Source organism: Oncorhynchus kisutch, linkage group LG2 (genome assembly GCF_002021735.2).
Source record: "Oncorhynchus kisutch isolate 150728-3 linkage group LG2, Okis_V2, whole genome shotgun sequence".
In the NCBI taxonomy this organism is placed as follows: Eukaryota; Metazoa; Chordata; class Actinopteri; order Salmoniformes; family Salmonidae; genus Oncorhynchus; species Oncorhynchus kisutch.
This window is the reverse complement of record NC_034175.2, coordinates 530,200-548,746: the sequence shown is the minus strand read 5'-3', so window position 1 is coordinate 548,746 and position 18,547 is coordinate 530,200. Positions and strand designations below refer to the sequence as shown.

Genomic DNA, 18,547 nt, shown 5'->3' with positions numbered 1-18,547 from the left:
TGCACAAAAAGGGCTTCACAGGCAAGGATATTGCTGCCAGTAAGATTGCACCTAAATCAACCATTTATCGGATCATCAAGATCTTCAAGGAGAGCGGTTCAATTGTTGTGAAGAAGGCTTCAGGGCGCCCAAGAAAGTCCAGCAAGCTCCAGGACCGTCTCCTTAAGTTGATTCAGCTGCGGGATCGGGGCACCACCAGTCCAAAGCTTGCTCAGGAATGGCAGCAGGCAGGTGTGAGTGCATCAGCACGCACAGTGAGGCGAAGAATTTTGGAGGATGGCCTGGTGTCAAGAAGGGCAGCAAAGAAGCCACTTCTCTCCAAGAAAAACATCAGGGACAGACTGATATTCTGCAAAAGGTACAGGGATTGGGCTGCTGAGGACTGGGATAAAGTCATTTTCTCTGATGAATCCACTTTCCGATTGTTTGGGGCATCCGGAAAAAAGCTTGTCCGGAGAATGAGTGTGTAAGTTGACTATGCAAACAATTTGGAATTTCCAAAACATGAATGTTTCTTATAAAAACATGAAGTGATGCAGGCAGTCTTTTCTCAAGAGTGTGCAGCTGTCTTCAAGGCAAAGGGTGGCTGCTTTGAGGAATCTAAAATATAAATTATATTTTGATTTGTTTAACACTTTTTTTGGTTACTACATAATTCCATATGTGCTATTTTATAGTTTTGATGTCTTTACTATTCTACAATGTAGAAAATACATTTTTTTTTTTCTTAAAACATTGCATGAGTAGTTGTGTCCAAACTTTTGACTGGTACTGTATAATTAGTTTAGGTGGGATACGTTTTCAGCGTCACTGAAGTAACACATTTTTTTCTCATAGAGGTAAAAATGACTATCTAAGATTTGTTCAGTTTAAGAATTTAATTTAAAATATACTGCCAAAGCAGAGATAGACTTTAGTGTGTAGACCCAATCATTCTCAAGAATAGCTGGTTTAAATGTTATTTTTCATTTTGATGATAAAATATTTCAAGAGCAGCAGTAATATAATCGTAACAATAAATGGGATTTATAGAGCTATTTTCAAAGACCAAAATACGTTTTACAGTAGAGAGCAAATAAATAAAAACTGATTAAACAGTCAAACTTATCATAACTTCTATTATAGTTAATGCTAATAAAATGTCAATTAAGTCATAATAGGTACACATAAGATCAATAAAAATATTAAAGGGTTGAGCAGAACGTCTCTATCTAAACAGTTATATAATGGTCCCTCCCTACTCCCAGCCGATCTGCCCCTGCTTCCGGGAGAATTCTGGATTCCTAGATCGGTTGAATCTGTCCTTGCTCTTGTGCCTGGTCCGCACTGAGACTAAAGTCCAACCCAGATCGTCCTCTGGCTTGGCCTTGCTCCCACGTCCAGCACCATCATCATCATCATCTTCTTCCAGAGCTAAAATGTGTAGACTGGCCGTCAGATTGTCCAGTGGCTGTGTCAAGGATGGAGGTGTGGCCCTCTGCAGCCCAGACACAAATGGGATGACAGCTGCCTCATGAGAATCATGGGAGTTGAGTATGGCTCCCAGCATGGCCCTATACAGCTGTCCAGAGCCAAGGTCTCCCATCAGGAGAGAATCCGGGGTTAACCCCCCTCTCAGTTTGGTCACAAGCTGGTGCACCAGAGTGCCCTTGTACAGCCTAGACGCCACCCAGGAAACAAAAGATGGTTGATTTAGCTCTGTTTCTGATGGGATACAATACAATGTGAATGAATCCCACTGCTCTAACTTTAGGGGCAAGGGTTGATTTAGGAAGGGACACCTTACCAGGCACACTGAGGCTCGGCTAGAGGGAAGCACAGCAGTTGGTTGAGGTGAAGGCTTTCTTTCAGGCAGCACTGCCACTGGCTGTAGGCGTGGGCCACACCCAGGTCTAGGCTCCTTCTACCTCTCTGAATCAGCCCTCTCAGCCTCTCCAACACTGGTCCCTCCATAAACCCTGTTACACAAAAGGAGGAGTCAGTGGCTACACTTCGATATTCATCAATTCTAAATGGTGTGTTTTCTCGTAAATGCTCTGGGCCATACCTCTTTGGCTCTTCCTCTGTCTGCAGAGCTCTCCGTACACCAATCCTAGTAGCAGGGCCTGCAGGACAGGGAGTTCTGGGGGGGGATGGGCGTGCCTCAGCCAGTAGCAGGTGACAGCCACAGGAAGACGCAGATGAGGCGGGACACCGCTCATAGTGGACAGGGACACACCAAGTGTATCCAAAAACACCTTAAGCTGCACTGACCTTGGAGCCTAAGGAACACAGCAAGAGAATGAGAATCAACAGTAGTATGTTTGAATATACTGTATAATATATCATACACATGTATACATACCTGATGCAGAGTGTCTAGCTGTATATGTTCTGCAGCACTGGGCAGGACGGCTTCAACCATGCAGCTGGTCAGGCTCTTGCCTTCCCTGTAATACTCTTCCACTTCATCAACTGGGGGTCTCTGACTGCTGTGGTCTGCCCTCCTCCCACTCAGCAGCAGCCCGTAGAGTACCTGTCGTATGGACCGAGAGGTGTTGTTCCCACATGGCAAGCGGGGATCTTCCACCTGGGCACCCTGCATCATCCTTCCCAGCAGCAGCACGTCTACCATGCAGGAGGGAAGTCTACCTTCCATCAACGGCAGCAGGGTCCAGTCTGGAAGGACCCTCAGAGGCTCTGGGAGACGGCCGGGCCCTGGTCCCACTCCATCGTTGAAGAACCGCTCCAGGCAACTAGGGGGAAGATGGTACTCTTCTATGCCCAGGGAGAGGCCCTGGAGGGCAGCACCTGTTTTCTGTCTGTTGTTACTATGACTGATGAGCCTGAGCACAGAGTCCAAGGCATCCTTCTGCCCATGGAAGTGGGTCAGCCAATTCAGCAAGCCGTCGAAGCGGGCAAACCTTCCTTTCATTGATGAGTATTCTTCCCACCTGAGGGAAACACCCATGTTATGCAACTTGACGTAGTCGTTTCCTAACATGGCAGCGAAGACTGGGAGAACCTGTCTGTTGATGTTGAAGTGTCTGCAGAAGCTTGTTGTGGTGTACTGCTTGCAGGGAATGTATCTTATAGAGCTCCCGCGTTGCATAGACACTTTCTGCCAGTGAAAATGGGAGATAGGCAGAAATCCTGCCTGGATGTCAAAGATATAAAAGTCACTGTCATTGGACAGCACTGGACAGTTCCAACTTCGAGCCAGGGAAGCTATTTCTTGGTCTGCCTCACAAATGCACTGTGCATACGGTACCTTCAGGCTGATGAGGACCTGTTTGAAGACATGTTTGATGAGGATTGGTAATATACCACCTCTCCCCTGAAGCCCCATGGACAAGCTTTTCGCTCTGTTGATCCTTGATTGAGCTCGTTTTTTTTTTGTTTCAAACTTTTTGTCGGTGTAGTCGGAGCCCCCATCAACAATCACAAAGGGGTCAATGTCGCAGTCTCTCAGAGCCTTAAAGAACTTGCAGACCTGGTCCTCAAAAGCATCATAATCCCCTCCATGACTCTGATCCAAACCTGAGTCAAAATAAAGCAAGTTGAACAGATTACTACCATCTATGATCAACTTGCTGTTTCTGATGTGAACATCTTTTAAAATGTTTCCATTCTCCTCCATAAAGCTGGTCAATCCCTGGACGCCCATGGTGTGCTCTGTCTGGGATGTGATGTCTTTCTTAGTGAAGAGTTTCAGAAGTCATGGGACTGAGTGAGGCTAGTATTATTACAATGGATGAGTTTCACTTTCCTTACCTCATATCTGTCACTCCCATATTGTCTCTTGTCACAGAAGGTATGTAATAGTTCATGGGACTTTAAAAAGGCAAAACAGCATAGCTAATTGAATCAAGGGGAACTACAATCCAACCAGTAACTATGACTGTATGCTGATAAGAAGTGATCCTATTAGATGTGATGAGGAACATAACTTTTATACACTGTATGTAAAGCTTTTATCTGATAAGAAATCAGACAATGATTAACCATATTCTAATGAAGAATACACTCGCTAAAATGGACTGCTACACCAGGTCATAATCTTCCCCCCAATGGAAATAAGCTTGTTAATACGGTACCAATAGTATGCTCCATATTCTCACCTAAAACTTAACTAAACCAGAAAACACTATGGACAATAAATCAGCTACATTGTGTATAAAATAACCGTTTCTATAGAACAATATTAGAAACTGGAACAGAATGACTGATGATAAATTATTTTCAAGTTTCTTGGGACACATCAAAAAAAGTGATTAAAAAAATAACTAAATATTAACAAATGAGTATCCTTGATAATAACAGCCCCAAAATAAATGGTCTGAGAAACAAAACAAAAAACATGTGACAAGAATATCGGCCTATAAAACAATTAAACTGTGGTTCAGCTTGTTTTGTTCATACTGCATTGAGCTGCCAGTAGCCAACCATTTTCATTGGTAAAGCAGTCAAACCAAAACGATTAGTCTAAAACCATTCAAACATTACTCAGTCATCACTACAAACATTACTCAGTCATCACTACAAACATTACTCAGTCATCACTACAAACATTACTCAGTCATCACTACAAACATTACTCAGTCATCACTACAAACATTACTCAGTCATCAGTACAAACATTACTCAGTCATCACTACAAACATTACTCAGTCATCACTACAAACATTACTCAGTCATCAGTACAAACATTACTCAGTCATCACTACAAACATTACTCCGTCATCAGTACAAACATTACTCAGTCATCAGTACAAACATTACTCAGTCATCAGTACAAACATTACTCAGTCATCACTACAAACATTACTCAGTCATCACTACAAACATTACTCAGTCATCACTACAAACATTACTCAGTCATCAGTACAAACATTACTCAGTCATCACTACAAACATTACTCCGTAATCAGTACAAACATTACTCAGTCATCAGTACAAACATTACTCAGTCATCACTACAAACATTACTCCGTCATCAGTACAAACATTACTCAGTCATCAGTACAAACATTACTCAGTCATCGGTACAAACATTACTCAGTCATCGGTACAAACATTACTCAGTCATCGGTACAAACATTACTCAGTCATCGGTACAAACATTACTCAGTCATCGGTACAAACATTACTCAGTCATCAGTACAAACATTACTCAGTCATCGGTACAAACATTACTCAGTCATCGGTACAAACATTACTCAGTCATCAGTACAAACATTACTCAGTCATCAGTACAAACATTACTCAGTCATCAGTACAAACGGTGACAGTCAGCTTAAACAGCACAATCATTTGTATTGATCATTTTGTGTATCATTCTTACAAGCATACAACGCTTTGTCATTACATTACATTGTATCTAGGCTTACATGACATCTAAATCATCTGTTTAAAAACACAGATTAGCAAGAGACACTATGCTGGCTGATTCTTGAATTTGATAGGCTTATGGCTGATAATGCACAGTGGAATGTACTGCTGTCCATTGGGATGGCATCTGATGTGTACCGGGGGTTATAGCTACAGCAAATGAGCCATTTCAGCATGAAGCCTTGTTGAGAATGATAACTGGAATACTCATTACCATAGTAACCATACACAAATGTATTATTGGACCACTACATTTAAAGTTATAGGACAAACATACTCTGTATCTCATTGTCATTTTGGACCACTACATTTAAAGTTATAGGACAAACGTACTCTGTATCTCATTGTCATTTTGGACCACTACATTTAAAGTTATAGGACAAACGTACTCTGAATCTCATTGTCATTTTGGACCACTACATTTAAAGTTATAGGACATACGTACTCTGTATCTCATTGTCATTTTGGACCACTACATTTAAAGTTATAGGACAAGCGTACTCTGTATCTCATTGTCATTTTGGACCACTACATTTAAAGTTATAGGACAAACGTACTCTGTACCTCATTGTCATTTTGGACCACTACATTTAAAGTTATAGGACAAACGTACTCTGTATCTCATTGTCATTTTGGACCACTACATTTAAAGTTATAGGACAAACGTACTCTGTATCTCATTGTCATTTTGGACCACTACATTTAAAGTTATAGGACAAACGTACTCTGTATCTCATTGTCATTTTGGACCACTACATTTAAAGTTATAGGACAAACGTACTCTGTATCTCATTGTCATTTTGGACCACTACATTTAAAGTTATAGGACAAACGTACTCTGTATCTCATTGTCATTTTGGACCACTACATTTAAAGTTATAGGACAAACGTTGTCATTTTGGACCACTACATTTAAAGTTATAGGACAAACGTACTCTGTATCTCATTGTCATTTTGGACCACTACATTTAAAGTTATAGGACAAACGTACTCTGTATCTCATTGTCATTTTGGACCACTACATTTAAAGTTATAGGACAAACGTACTCTGTATCTCATTGTCATTTTGGACCACTACATTTAAAGTTATAGGACAAACGTACTCTGTATCTCATTGTCATTTTGGACCACTACATTTAAAGTTATAGGACAAACGTACTCTGTATCTCATTGTCATTTTGGACCACTACATTTAAAGTTATAGGACAAACGTACTCTGTATCTCATTGTCATTTTGGACCACTACATTTAAAGTTATAGGACAAACGTACTCTGTATCTCATTGTCATTTTGGACCACTACATTTAAAGTTATAGGACAAACGTACTCTGTATCTCATTGTCATTTTGGACCACTACATTTAAAGTTATAGGACAAACGTACTCTGTATCTCATTGTCATTTTGGACCACTACATTTAAAGTTATAGGACAAACGTACTCTGTATCTCATTGTCATTTTGGACCACTACATTTAAAGTTATAGGACAAACGTACTCTGTATCTCATTGTCATTTTGGACCACTACATTTAAAGTTATAGGACAAACGTACTCTGTACCTCATTGTCATTTTGGACCACTACATTTAAAGTTATAGGACAAACGTACTCTGTATCTCATTGTCATTTTGGACCACTACATTTAAAGTTATAGGACAAACGTAGTCTGTATCTCATTGTCATTTTGGACCACTACATTTAAAGTTATAGGACAAACGTACTCTGTATCTCATTGTCATTTTGGACCACTACATTTAAAGTTATAGGACAAACGTACTCTGTATCTCATTGTCATTTTGGACCACTACATTTAAAGTTATAGGACAAACGTACTCTGTATCTCATTGTCATTTTGGACCACTACATTTAAAGTTATAGGACAAACGTACTCTGTATCTCATTGTCATTTTGGACCACTACATTTAAAGTTATAGGACAAACGTACTCTGTATCTCATTGTCATTTTGGACCACTACATTTAAAGTTATAGGACAAACGTTGTCATTTTGGACCACTACATTTAAAGTTATAGGACAAACGTACTCTGTATCTCATTGTCATTTTGGACCACTACATTTAAAGTTATAGGACAAACGTACTCTGTATCTCATTGTCATTTTGGACCACTACATTTAAAGTTATAGGACAAACGTACTCTGTATCTCATTGTCATTTTGGACCACTACATTTAAAGTTATAGGACAAACGTACTCTGTATCTCATTGTCATTTTGGACCACTACATTTAAAGTTATAGGACAAACGTACTCTGTATCTCATTGTCATTTTGGACCACTACATTTAAAGTTATAGGACAAACGTTGTCATTTTGGACCACTACATTTAAAGTTATAGGACAAACGTACTCTGTATCTCATTGTCATTTTGGACCACTACATTTAAAGTTATAGGACAAACGTACTCTGTATCTCATTGTCATTTTGGACCACTACATTTAAAGTTATAGGACAAACGTACTCTGTATCTCATTGTCATTTTGGACCACTACATTTAAAGTTATAGGACATACGTACTCTGTATCTCATTGTCATTTTGGACCACTACATTTAAAGTTATAGGACAAACGTACTCTGTATCTCATTGTCATTTTGGACCACTACATTTAAAGTTATAGGACAAACGTACTCTGTACCTCATTGTCATTTTGGACCACTACATTTAAAGTTATAGGACAAACGTACTCTGTATCTCATTGTCATTTTGGACCACTACATTTAAAGTTATAGGACAAACGTACTCTGTATCTCATTGTCATTTTGGACCACTACATTTAAAGTTATAGGACAAACGTACTCTGTATCTCATTGTCATTTTGGACCACTACATTTAAAGTTATAGGACAAACGTACTCTGTATCTCATTGTCATTTTGGACCACTACATTTAAAGTGGAAAGACACATAAGTGGCAATATAATCAATTTAATATGAACTATATTACATATTTTTTCTTAAGATTCTCAGATCAACAGGTGCCACTCTGACAGCAGGTAAGTTAAGTGTGATCCTGTAATGTTTACGTACACTATACATCAGGGTTGGGCTCAATTTTATTTCAATTCAGGCAATCCAGGAAGTAAACTGAAATTCCAATTCCAATTAACAATGTTCTCAATACTTTTCAATGAGAATAACATTGTGAATTGGAATTTACTTCCTGAATTGACTGAATTTAAATGTATTTGGCCCCAATCCTGCTATAATGACCTGTGGTAAGGCAGCAGAATTTGACTTGGGGCTAGTGCTACAGAACAGCCTAAAAGAGCTCAGCACAGAGACAAGAGAGAGCAACAGTTCACATTCCCACCCAGAGACACTAAAATACTTTCTAAATCGTCATACGGGACAAGCCCCATGAGACTTTGGCTCTATTAAATACCCAGTTCAGTCAAAAACTAGATTTCCCTGTGTTTTGTATATGTTCCAGGTTGGAATTAATACTGTGAAATTTGGAAAATTATGATAATGCTCTTTTTGTCACAACTTCGGCCGAAGTTGGTACCTCTCCTTGTTCGTTCGGCGGTCGACGTCACCGGCTTTCTAGACACCACCGATCCATGTTTGATTTTCGTTTTGTTTTGTCTTGATCATACACACCTGGTTTACATTCCATTAATTATGTTCCTTATTTAACCCTTTGACTTCCCTCTCTGTTTTGTGTGTTATTGTTTGTCATGTGGGTTCGTGTTGTTAGTGATCTGGATTATTGTGTTTGTTCCTTGTTGGAACTTTACTTATTTTGAGTACATTTTGGACTATTACTCATATCTGTGTCCTGAGCCTGACTGCATTTTTCCATTCACCAACATCCTCACACTTTTAGTGTTTGAATAGACCGTCTGGAATTTCAGCCTGTTTTGGTGGGATCAGGTGACATCACCAGATGGTAAATTATTTAATAGACGAATAAGAAGGAGTTCTAAACCTCTCTGCCAATAACAGCTAGTTCAGTTTTGGTTGAATCATCAGCATAAATGGACACACATGCTTTGTTTAATGACAGTCGCAGGTCATTGCTAAAAATAGCAAAGTATAAGGGCACAGGGCGAGACCCAGATGCAGACACGGGAGGCAGATGGTTCGAGTCTCCGAATATTTATTAGTATCCAAGGGGCAGGCAAGAGAATGGTCGTGGACAAGCAAAAGATCATGACAAGGTCAGAGTACAGGAGGTTCAGGGTGGCAGGCAGGCTCAAGACAAGGCATAAAGTATGGTCAGGCAGGCGGGTTCCCAGTAGAGGCAGGCAAGGGTCAAATCTGAGAGGACTAGCAAAAACAGAGAAAAGGAAAAACAGGAGCACGGAAAAACCACGCTGGTTGACTTGACAATACAAGACAAACTGACAACAGACAAACAGGAAACAAGGGAATAAGTATTCAGGGACTAATGAGGAAAACAGGTCACACCTGAGGTGGGTGGAGACAATCACAAAAACAGGTGAAACAGATCAGGGCGTGACAGTACCCCCCCTCTAGGGAAGCACCTGGTATCCTACCTGGGCGCATACCTGGCTGACCGGGGTGTCACCGGTGAAAATTGAGGGCCGGTTCCAGGATGTCTTTAGTGGGAACCCAGCACCTCTCCTCCGGACCATAACCCTCCCACTTAACCAGGTACTGGAATCCCCTGCCCTGTGGTCGAACCCTCTCACCGTGTACACTGGCTGGCCAGCGGGGGGGGAGGGATGGCCTAGAAATAGAAGACTGAGGACTGTGAGACAAGGGCTTAATCCTGAACACATGAAAAGTAGGGTGAACACAGAGGGTACGGGGCAACAGCAGGGGGACAGCAGTGGGACTAAGGACTCTAGAAATGGGGAAAGGACCAATGAAATGGGGGGAAATTTTGCGGGATTCCACCCGGAGGGGCAGGTCCCGAGTGGACAACCATACCCTCTGCCCGATAGGATAGCGGGGAGCCGGAGTCCGGTGGTGATCTGCTTGTCGACAATACCTGGAGGGGGTTTTGAGAAGAGCCGCCCGAGTTCTTTTCCAGGTACGCCGACAGCGGTGGACGAACATCTGGGCTTGAAGGTATGTTGACCTCAACTTCTTTCTCTGGGAAGAGCGGAGACTGATACCCCATGGAAGATTTGGAAGGGGGAGAGTCCAGTGGCCGAGCAGGGGAGAGTGTTCCTGGCATATTCCACCCAGACCAGTTTCTGACTCCAGGTGGTGGGGTTTTACTGGCAACGAGACACCGGAGTGCCGTCTTGATTGGCTCGCTCCGGCTGGCTGTTGGATTGGGGATGAAACCCGGAGGACAGGCTGGCCGACTACCCAATAAGGGTGCAGAACGCCCTAAAATTGAGACGAAAACTGAGGACCCCGATCCGAGACAATGTCGACCGGGAGTCCATGGATTCGGAAGACGTGCTGCACCATGAGCTGGGCCGTCTCCTTGGCTAAAGGTAACTTAGGAAGAGGGATGAAATGGGCAGCCTTGGAGAACCTGTCAATCACCGTCAGGATGGTGGTGTTCCCATCTGATGGAGGAAGCCCAGTGACATAATACAGGGAAATATGGAACCAGGGGTGATGAGGGACCAGGGGTGATGAGGAACCAGGGTCGATGAGGGACCAGGGGCGATGAGGAACCAGGGTCGATGAGGGACCAGGGTCGATGAGGGACCAGGGTCGATGAGGGACCAGGGTCGATGAGGGACCAGGGGCGATGAGGGACCAGGGGCGATGAGGGACCAGGGGCGATGAGGGACCAGGGGCGATGAGGGACCAGGGGCGATGAGGGACCAGGGGCGATGAGGGACCAGGGGCGATGAGGGACCAGGGGCGATGAGGGACCAGGGGCGATGAGGGACCAGGAGGGATGAGGAACAGGCAGTGGCTGAAGGAGGACAGATGGAGCTTGCCGCCGAGTCTTACTTTGAGCAGCGACAAAGGCTGAGACATCAGACGCCATGGTGGGCCACCAGAAGTGTTGTCGGAGGAAGCCAGGGTACGGCGAGCACCAGGATGACAGGTAAGCCTGGAGGAGTGAGCCCTTTCCAAGACTTGAGGCTGGGCCGAATCAGGAACGAACATCCGGTTAGCCGGGCCCCCCCCTCGCCAAACATGAAGCAGGGAGGATGGTCTCTGATTCAGAGGGTGTGGCAGAGGAACTGTACAGGCGGGAAAGGGAGTCCGGCTTCACATTTTTGATCCCTGGGCGGTAGGAGATGGTGAAATTGAACCTGGTAAATAACAGGGCCCAACGGGCTTGCCTGGAGTTAAGGCGCTTGGCAGTGCGGAGGTATTCTAAATTATTCTAGTCAGTCCATACCAAAAATTGATGTTCCACCCCTTCCAGCCAGTGTCTCCACTCTTCCAGAGCCATATTACCCATAAGGAGTTCCCGGTTCCCAACGTCATAGGTCCTCTCTGCAGAGTTGAGACGAAGGGACATGAAGTCACAGGGATGCAGCTTTTGGTCCTGGACGGATCGCTGGGAAACCAGAGTTTGGCCCCTAGGACAATGTTCCTCTCATCATTATCTATACCTGAGCCATCTCTCCCTGGTACCTTACAGAACACAAACACCAACTCATTCTATGTAATGCATGCTTTAGGTTTTGTCACCAAACCATTCATAAATCAATTGTCAGTGTTGAGCCTCAGGTTCACACAGACACAGATGAGAGAGTACTAATAGAAGCCTATTCTATTGCATAAAACTGACTGTGCCTTTAAACAGCTTGGAAAATTCCAGAAAATGATGTCATGGCTTTAGAAGCTTCTGATAGGCTAATTGACATAATTTGAGTTAATTGGAGGTGTACCTGTGGATGTATTTCAAGGCTTACCTTCAAACTCAGTGCCTCTTTGCTTGACATCATGGGAAAATCAAAAGAAATCAGCCAAGACCTCTGAAAAACAATTGTAGACCTCCACAAGTCTGGTTCATCCTTGGAAGCAATTTCCAAATGCCTGAAGGCACCACGTAGTACAATAGTACGCAAGTATAAACACCATGGGACCACGCAGCCGTCATACCGCTCAGGAAGGAGACGCGTTCTGTCTCCTAGAGATGAATGTACTTTGGTGCGAAAAGTGCAAATCAATCCCAGAACAACAGCAAAGGACCTTGTGAAGATGCTGGAGGAAACAGGTACAAAAGTATCTATATCCACAGTAAAACGAGTCCTATATCGACATAACCTGAAAGGCCGCTCAGCAAGGAAGAAGCGACTGCTCCAAAACCACCATAAAAAAGCCAGATTACGGTTTGCAACAGCACATAGGGACAAAGATCGTACTTTTTGGAGAAATGTCCGCTGGTCTGATGAAACGAAAATAGAACTGTTTGGCCATAATGACCATTGTTATGTTTGGAGGAAAAATGGGGAAGCTTGCAAGCTGAAGAACACCATCCCAGCCGTGAAGCACAGGGGTAGCAGCATCATGTTGTGGGGGTGCTTTGCTGCAGGAGGGATTGGTGCACTTCACAAAAATAGATGGCATCATGAGGAGGAAATTTATGTGGATATATTGAAGCAACATCTCAAGACATCAGTCAGGAAGTTAAATCCCATCGCAAATGGGTCTTCCAAATGGACAATGACACCAAGCGTACTTCCAAAGTTGTGGCAAAATGGCTTAAGGACAACAAAGTCAAGGTATTGGAGTGGCCATCACAAAGCCCTGACCTCAATCCTATAGAACATTTGTGGGCAGAACTGAAAAAGCAAGTGCGAGCAAGGAGGCTGACAAACCTGACTCAGTTACACCAGCTCTGTCAGGAGGAATGGGCCAAAATTCACCCAACTTATTGTGGGAAGCTTGTGGAAAGCTACACAAAACATCTGACCCATGTTAAACAATTTAAAGGCAATGCTATCAAATATTAATTGAGTGTATGTAAACTGACCCACTGGGAATGTGATGAAAGAAATAAAAGCTTAAATAAATCATTCTCTGTACTATTATTCTGACATTTCACATTCTTAAAATAAGGTGGTGATCCTAACTGACCTAAAACAGGTAATTTTTACTTGGATTAAATGTCAGGAATGGTGAAAAACTGAGTTTAAATGTAGTTGGCTAAGGTGTATGTAAACCTCCGACTTCAACTGTAGATTCCTCTAGACTTTTGATAAAATCATGCAGGGCTTGACATTAACCTGTTTATCCACTTGTCCTTCAGACAAGGAGATGACTGAAAATGTTGTGTTGTTTGATGCAAGAAACCACTTTAGGAAACCAAATGAATTATTAATCCTATACCATTACTACAGAGAATCAGACACATTATGCTACCCTCTGCCTATTGGCTACTTATCTTATTGAAGCCTGTCTCAAAATACAACACTGCCCCTTTAAGACATAAAAAAGCTCTTTACCTGAATTGCTTTTGTAAAACTGACCCACTGGGAATGTGATGAAAGAAATAAAAGCTTAAATAAATCATTCTCTCTACTATTATTCTCTATTATTGTGTATCACAATTCCTGAATTCCTGCCTAGTCAAAACTCCCTGTCTTAGGTCAGTTAGAATCACCACTTTATTTTAAGATTTTGAAATGTCAGAATAGTAGAGAGAATGATTTATTTAAGCTTTTATTTCTTTCATCACATTCCCAGTGGGTCAGTTTTACAAAAGCAATTCAGGTAAAGAGCTTTTTTATGTCTTAAAGGGGCAGTGTTGTATTTTGAGACAGGCTTCAATAAGATAAGTAGCCAATAGGCAGAGGGTAGCATAATGTGTCTGATTCTCTGTAGTAATGGTATAGGATTAATAATTCATTTGGTTTCCTAAAGTGGTTTCTTGCATCAAACAACACAACATTTTCAGTCATCTCCTTGTCTGAAGGACAAGTGGATAAACAGGTTAATGTCAAGCCCTGCATGATTTTATCAAAAGTCTAGAGGAATCTACAGTTGAAGTCGGAGGTTGAAGTTGAAGTAAACTTCCGACTTCAACTGTAACAAAGTGCCATTTTCACATATGTTGATGTTGGAGTGGTGCTGGAGATGACCAATATACATACAATACATTTTTCAAATGTCCCTTTAAGCATAAATACAATATGGGATGAAAACATGTACATCCTCATGGATAAGCTACTACTCCATTACCCATCAATGAAAAACCATGCGTTCCAAAGTGCCCCATTTGCCTGTCAATTCTCTGAACAGGAAATGAACAGAACCCTCATCAATAAACGAGGAATAGAAGGGAATCATTTACATATCTGAAGATTCACCTTAACATTTCAATTGCTAAACATGATGTCACGAATCCCGTTTCCTGAGTCTGTTTTTTGCCAGTGTTCTGTCCTGGAGTGTTTTTTTTCCGGCGTCCTGGAACGCACCCTGTCTGGTTGCCGGGCAATGTAGCCAGTTGGGAGTTCTGATTACCCGCACCTGTATCCCATCAGCTATCTGCACACCTGGTCCTGATCATCATCTCTCCTCTTCATAAGCCCGGACCTGACAACCATTCCCTGCCGGATCGTTAGCCATGAACAGTATGTTGTGCCATAGTATCAGCCTCAAGTTGGATAGAATTTGTTTTGTACGTCTTGCTTGCCTTCAACTTACCTCCGTTTGTTCTGTCTTCAGTTACTCACCCGGATCATTTACCCCATTCCCGCCTGGTCGTCGGAGGATTCCGCTTCCCCATTGGATCCACCTATTTACTCCCATCAACACCGCTGCCCGCTACGCCACCTGGATGTATCTACCCACTCACATTCACTTGTAAATAAATACTCACCTTCTTCCTACTCTCCTTGTCCTGGTCTGCTTCTGGGTTCGATTTTGAAGAAACGTGACACATGATCACATTATAGAGATAACTTCTGACCATTTCATACATGATTAAAGAAAGAGTAACATTTTACAGAGAGAAGCACAATGGTAGGTTTCGGCACTAAACCATATGTTGACACCAAACTCAAATACACATTTCATATTTTACAGGTGACCAGCAAGAATCAAGAGGACATTTCTAACCCAAATTATTATCCATAAATACATGTGGTTCTCATCAATGGTAAATAATCGTCAGTGTTCATATTTTATTTAGATCAATGGACGGAGTACATGAGACGATCATTGCAGGGACTAATGATTAATATAAAATAAAAAATGTTATTTATTAGGATCCCCATTAGCCGATGTCAATGGTGACAACTAGCCTTACAGGGGTCTGACACAACAAAAAAGACATTACAGACCAAATACTTTACAATTTACATACATTTAAAACATTAACATAGTGTGTGTGCGCATTACACACGTCAGTACATTTAAAACAACAGTGTGTGTGTGTGTGCGCATTACAAACGTCAGTACATTTAAAAACATTAACATAGTGTATGTGTGTGCATTACACACGTCAGTACATTTAAAACATTAACATAGTGTGTGTGCGTGCATTACACACGTCAGTACATTTAAAACATTAACATTTTTTATTTATTTTTTACCTTTATTTAACTAGGCAAGTCAGTTAAGAACACATTCTTATTTTCAATGACGGCCTAGGAACAGTGGGTTAACTGCCTGTTCAGGGGCAGAACGACAGATTTGTACCTTGTCAGCTCGGGGGTTTGAACTCGCAACCTTCCAACGCTCTAACCACTAGGCTACCCTGCCGCCCCAAACATAGTGTGTGTGTGTGCGTATTACACACGTCAGTACATTTAAAAACATTAACAGTGTGTGTGCACGCGCATTACACACGTCAGTACATTTAAAAACATTAACAGTGTGTGTGCGCGTTACACACGTCAGTACAGTACATACACACAATAAGTAGGTCACATGGGGGAGAGGCATTGTGCCATGAAGGGTTGCTGGTGGCATGTCTGGTGGGGTTAGTGTGTGTGTGTCAGTGCTGTGTGTAAGTTGACTATGCAAACAATTTGGAATTTACAACACATTAATGTTTCTTATAAAAACAAGAAGTCAGTGTTTCCTCAACTCTTAGTCAAGAGAGACAGGAATGCCAAGAGTGTACAAAGCTGTCATCAAGGCAAAGTCATTTGTTTAACCATTTTTTGGGTTACTACATGGTTCCATATGTGTTATTTCATAGTTTTGATGTCTTCACAATTATTCTACAATGTAGAAAATAGTAAAAAATAAATAAAAACCCTTGAATGAGTAGGTGTGTCCAAATCTTTGACTGGTACAGTGCATTTACATTTTTGTAATTATTTTTAAGTGTCTGCTAACTGGGGAAGGGTTTGAGTGTCACACGTTTTCAGCGTCACTGACGTAACACATTTTTGCTCAGATTGAGGTAAAACATTTGTTCAGTTTAAGATTTCCATATAAAATATACTGCCAAAGCAGTGATAGACTTAAGTGTGTATACCCAATCATTCTCAAGAACAGCTGGTTAAAATGTTATTTTTCATTTTGATGATAAAATGATGATAAAATATTTCAGGAGCAGTAGTAATATAATCGTAACAATAATTGGGATTTATAGAGCTATTTTCAAAGACCAAAATACGCTTTACAGTAGAGAGCAAAGAAATAAAAACACATTAAACAGTCAAACGTTTTTATATATATATTTTTTTATATTATATTATAAACTTATATTATATATATTACATATATATTACAAACTTTAATGTCTTTAAACATTTATAAAATATACATCTATCTTTCATAAACTTATTTTATAGTTAATGCTAGTTAATTCTAAATACAAATGTAAATGAAGTCATAAAAGGTACATATAAGAACAATAAAAACATTAAAGAGTTGAGCAGAACGTCTCTATATCTAAACAGGAAGACGCAGATGAGGCGGGACACCGCTCAAAGTGGACTGGGACACACCAAGTGTCTCCAAAAATACCTTAAGCTGCACTGACCTTGGAGCCTAAGGAACACAGCAAGAGAATGAGAATCAACAGTAGTATGTTTGAATATATTGTATAATATATCATACACATGTATACATACCTGATGCAGGGTGTCTAGCTGCATCTGTTCTGCAGCACTGGGAAATCCCTGGACACCCATGGTGTGCTCTGTCTAGGATGTGATGTCTTTCCTAGTGAAGAGTTTCAGCAGTCATGGGACTGGCTAAATGAGGCTATCCCTTTCCTTAAGTTTCACTTTCCATACCTCATCTCAGACACTCCCATATTGTCTCTGGTCACAGTAGGCATAGACTAGCTCATTGGACCTTATATGACAGTCATGGGAATGTGTTTAGATGTTTTTTTTTGTTGCAATTTAGGAAAACGTTCTGGTTTTTGAAACTCTGTGTCTCATGCCGCGTTCAGGAGCTAGTCAGAACTTGGAAACTCGGAAATTTCAGACTTGGTTGTACGTATACATGTGCCGCTCTCAACCAGTTAACAAGTCGGACATTTCCGAGTATCCTAGTACTGATTTGCATATGAACGTGGCATCTCTTCATAGGTCGTTGTGTAGTCACGTGGGTCGCGAGTCAAACAGGCTAAACGAAACCTAGATAAGTGTAAGCATGATCCATTCAACAACAGAGCGATACGATCCTTGTTTCAGCAGGATGTTGTATCTATACCTTATGTCATGCCTTATTGGAATGGATTTATTGATAATATCTGTTGGAAAAAGGTTTGGATGTTGCCACAAACATACCTACTTGTTAACAAAATTAAGGAAATTTCCTTTAAAATTATTCATAAATATTATCCTGCCAACCACTATATGAAGAAGTTTAAGGAAAACATCAACTCAAATTGCTCCTTTTGTAATGACCACCCAGAAACAGTTGTGCATCTTTTTTGGCATTGTATGCATGTAAGAAAACTGTGGCAAGACATCAGTAGGTTTATAATTGAACACATTTATGAAGATTTTACACTATTGTGGAGAGATGTACTGTTTGGATTCTTTACATACAATAGAAATAAGCGGAATCATTTTTATGTAATTAATTTCATTATTCTTTTGGCCAAATTTCATATACACAAATGTAAATTTACAAACAGAAAACCACATTTTCGTACCCTACAAAAAGAAATTGAACTGTATTTTAAGACGGTTAAATGCTCTACTAACAAAAAAGCTGTTAGAATTGTAAGTATATGCATGTCCCTTAAGGTCCTTGTGTAATTGTAATGTGATATTGTACCTCCTAGCGCGATTGCCTATTGTTTGTAATCTATGTATGCTTGTATTCCCTCATGTGCTTTATATATTGATTTGAAAT

The 18,547-nt window shown here is 41.1% G+C and overlaps 1 protein-coding gene across 1 annotated transcript; it reads right to left on the bottom strand.

Moving 5' to 3' along the window:
* Positions 1-698: 698 nt before the first annotated feature.
* LOC109876221 (protein asteroid homolog 1-like) lies at positions 699-3,878 on the bottom strand. The gene is made up of 4 exons (XM_020468683.2): positions 2,345-3,878; positions 2,048-2,261; positions 1,787-1,958; positions 699-1,658 (listed from the first exon to the last, which is right to left on the bottom strand). Exons 1-4 carry the CDS (start codon positions 3,644-3,646, stop codon positions 1,238-1,240), a joined length of 2,109 nt encoding a protein of 702 aa, XP_020324272.2. The 5' UTR covers positions 3,647-3,878; the 3' UTR covers positions 699-1,237.
* Positions 3,879-18,547: the final 14,669 nt, after the last annotated feature.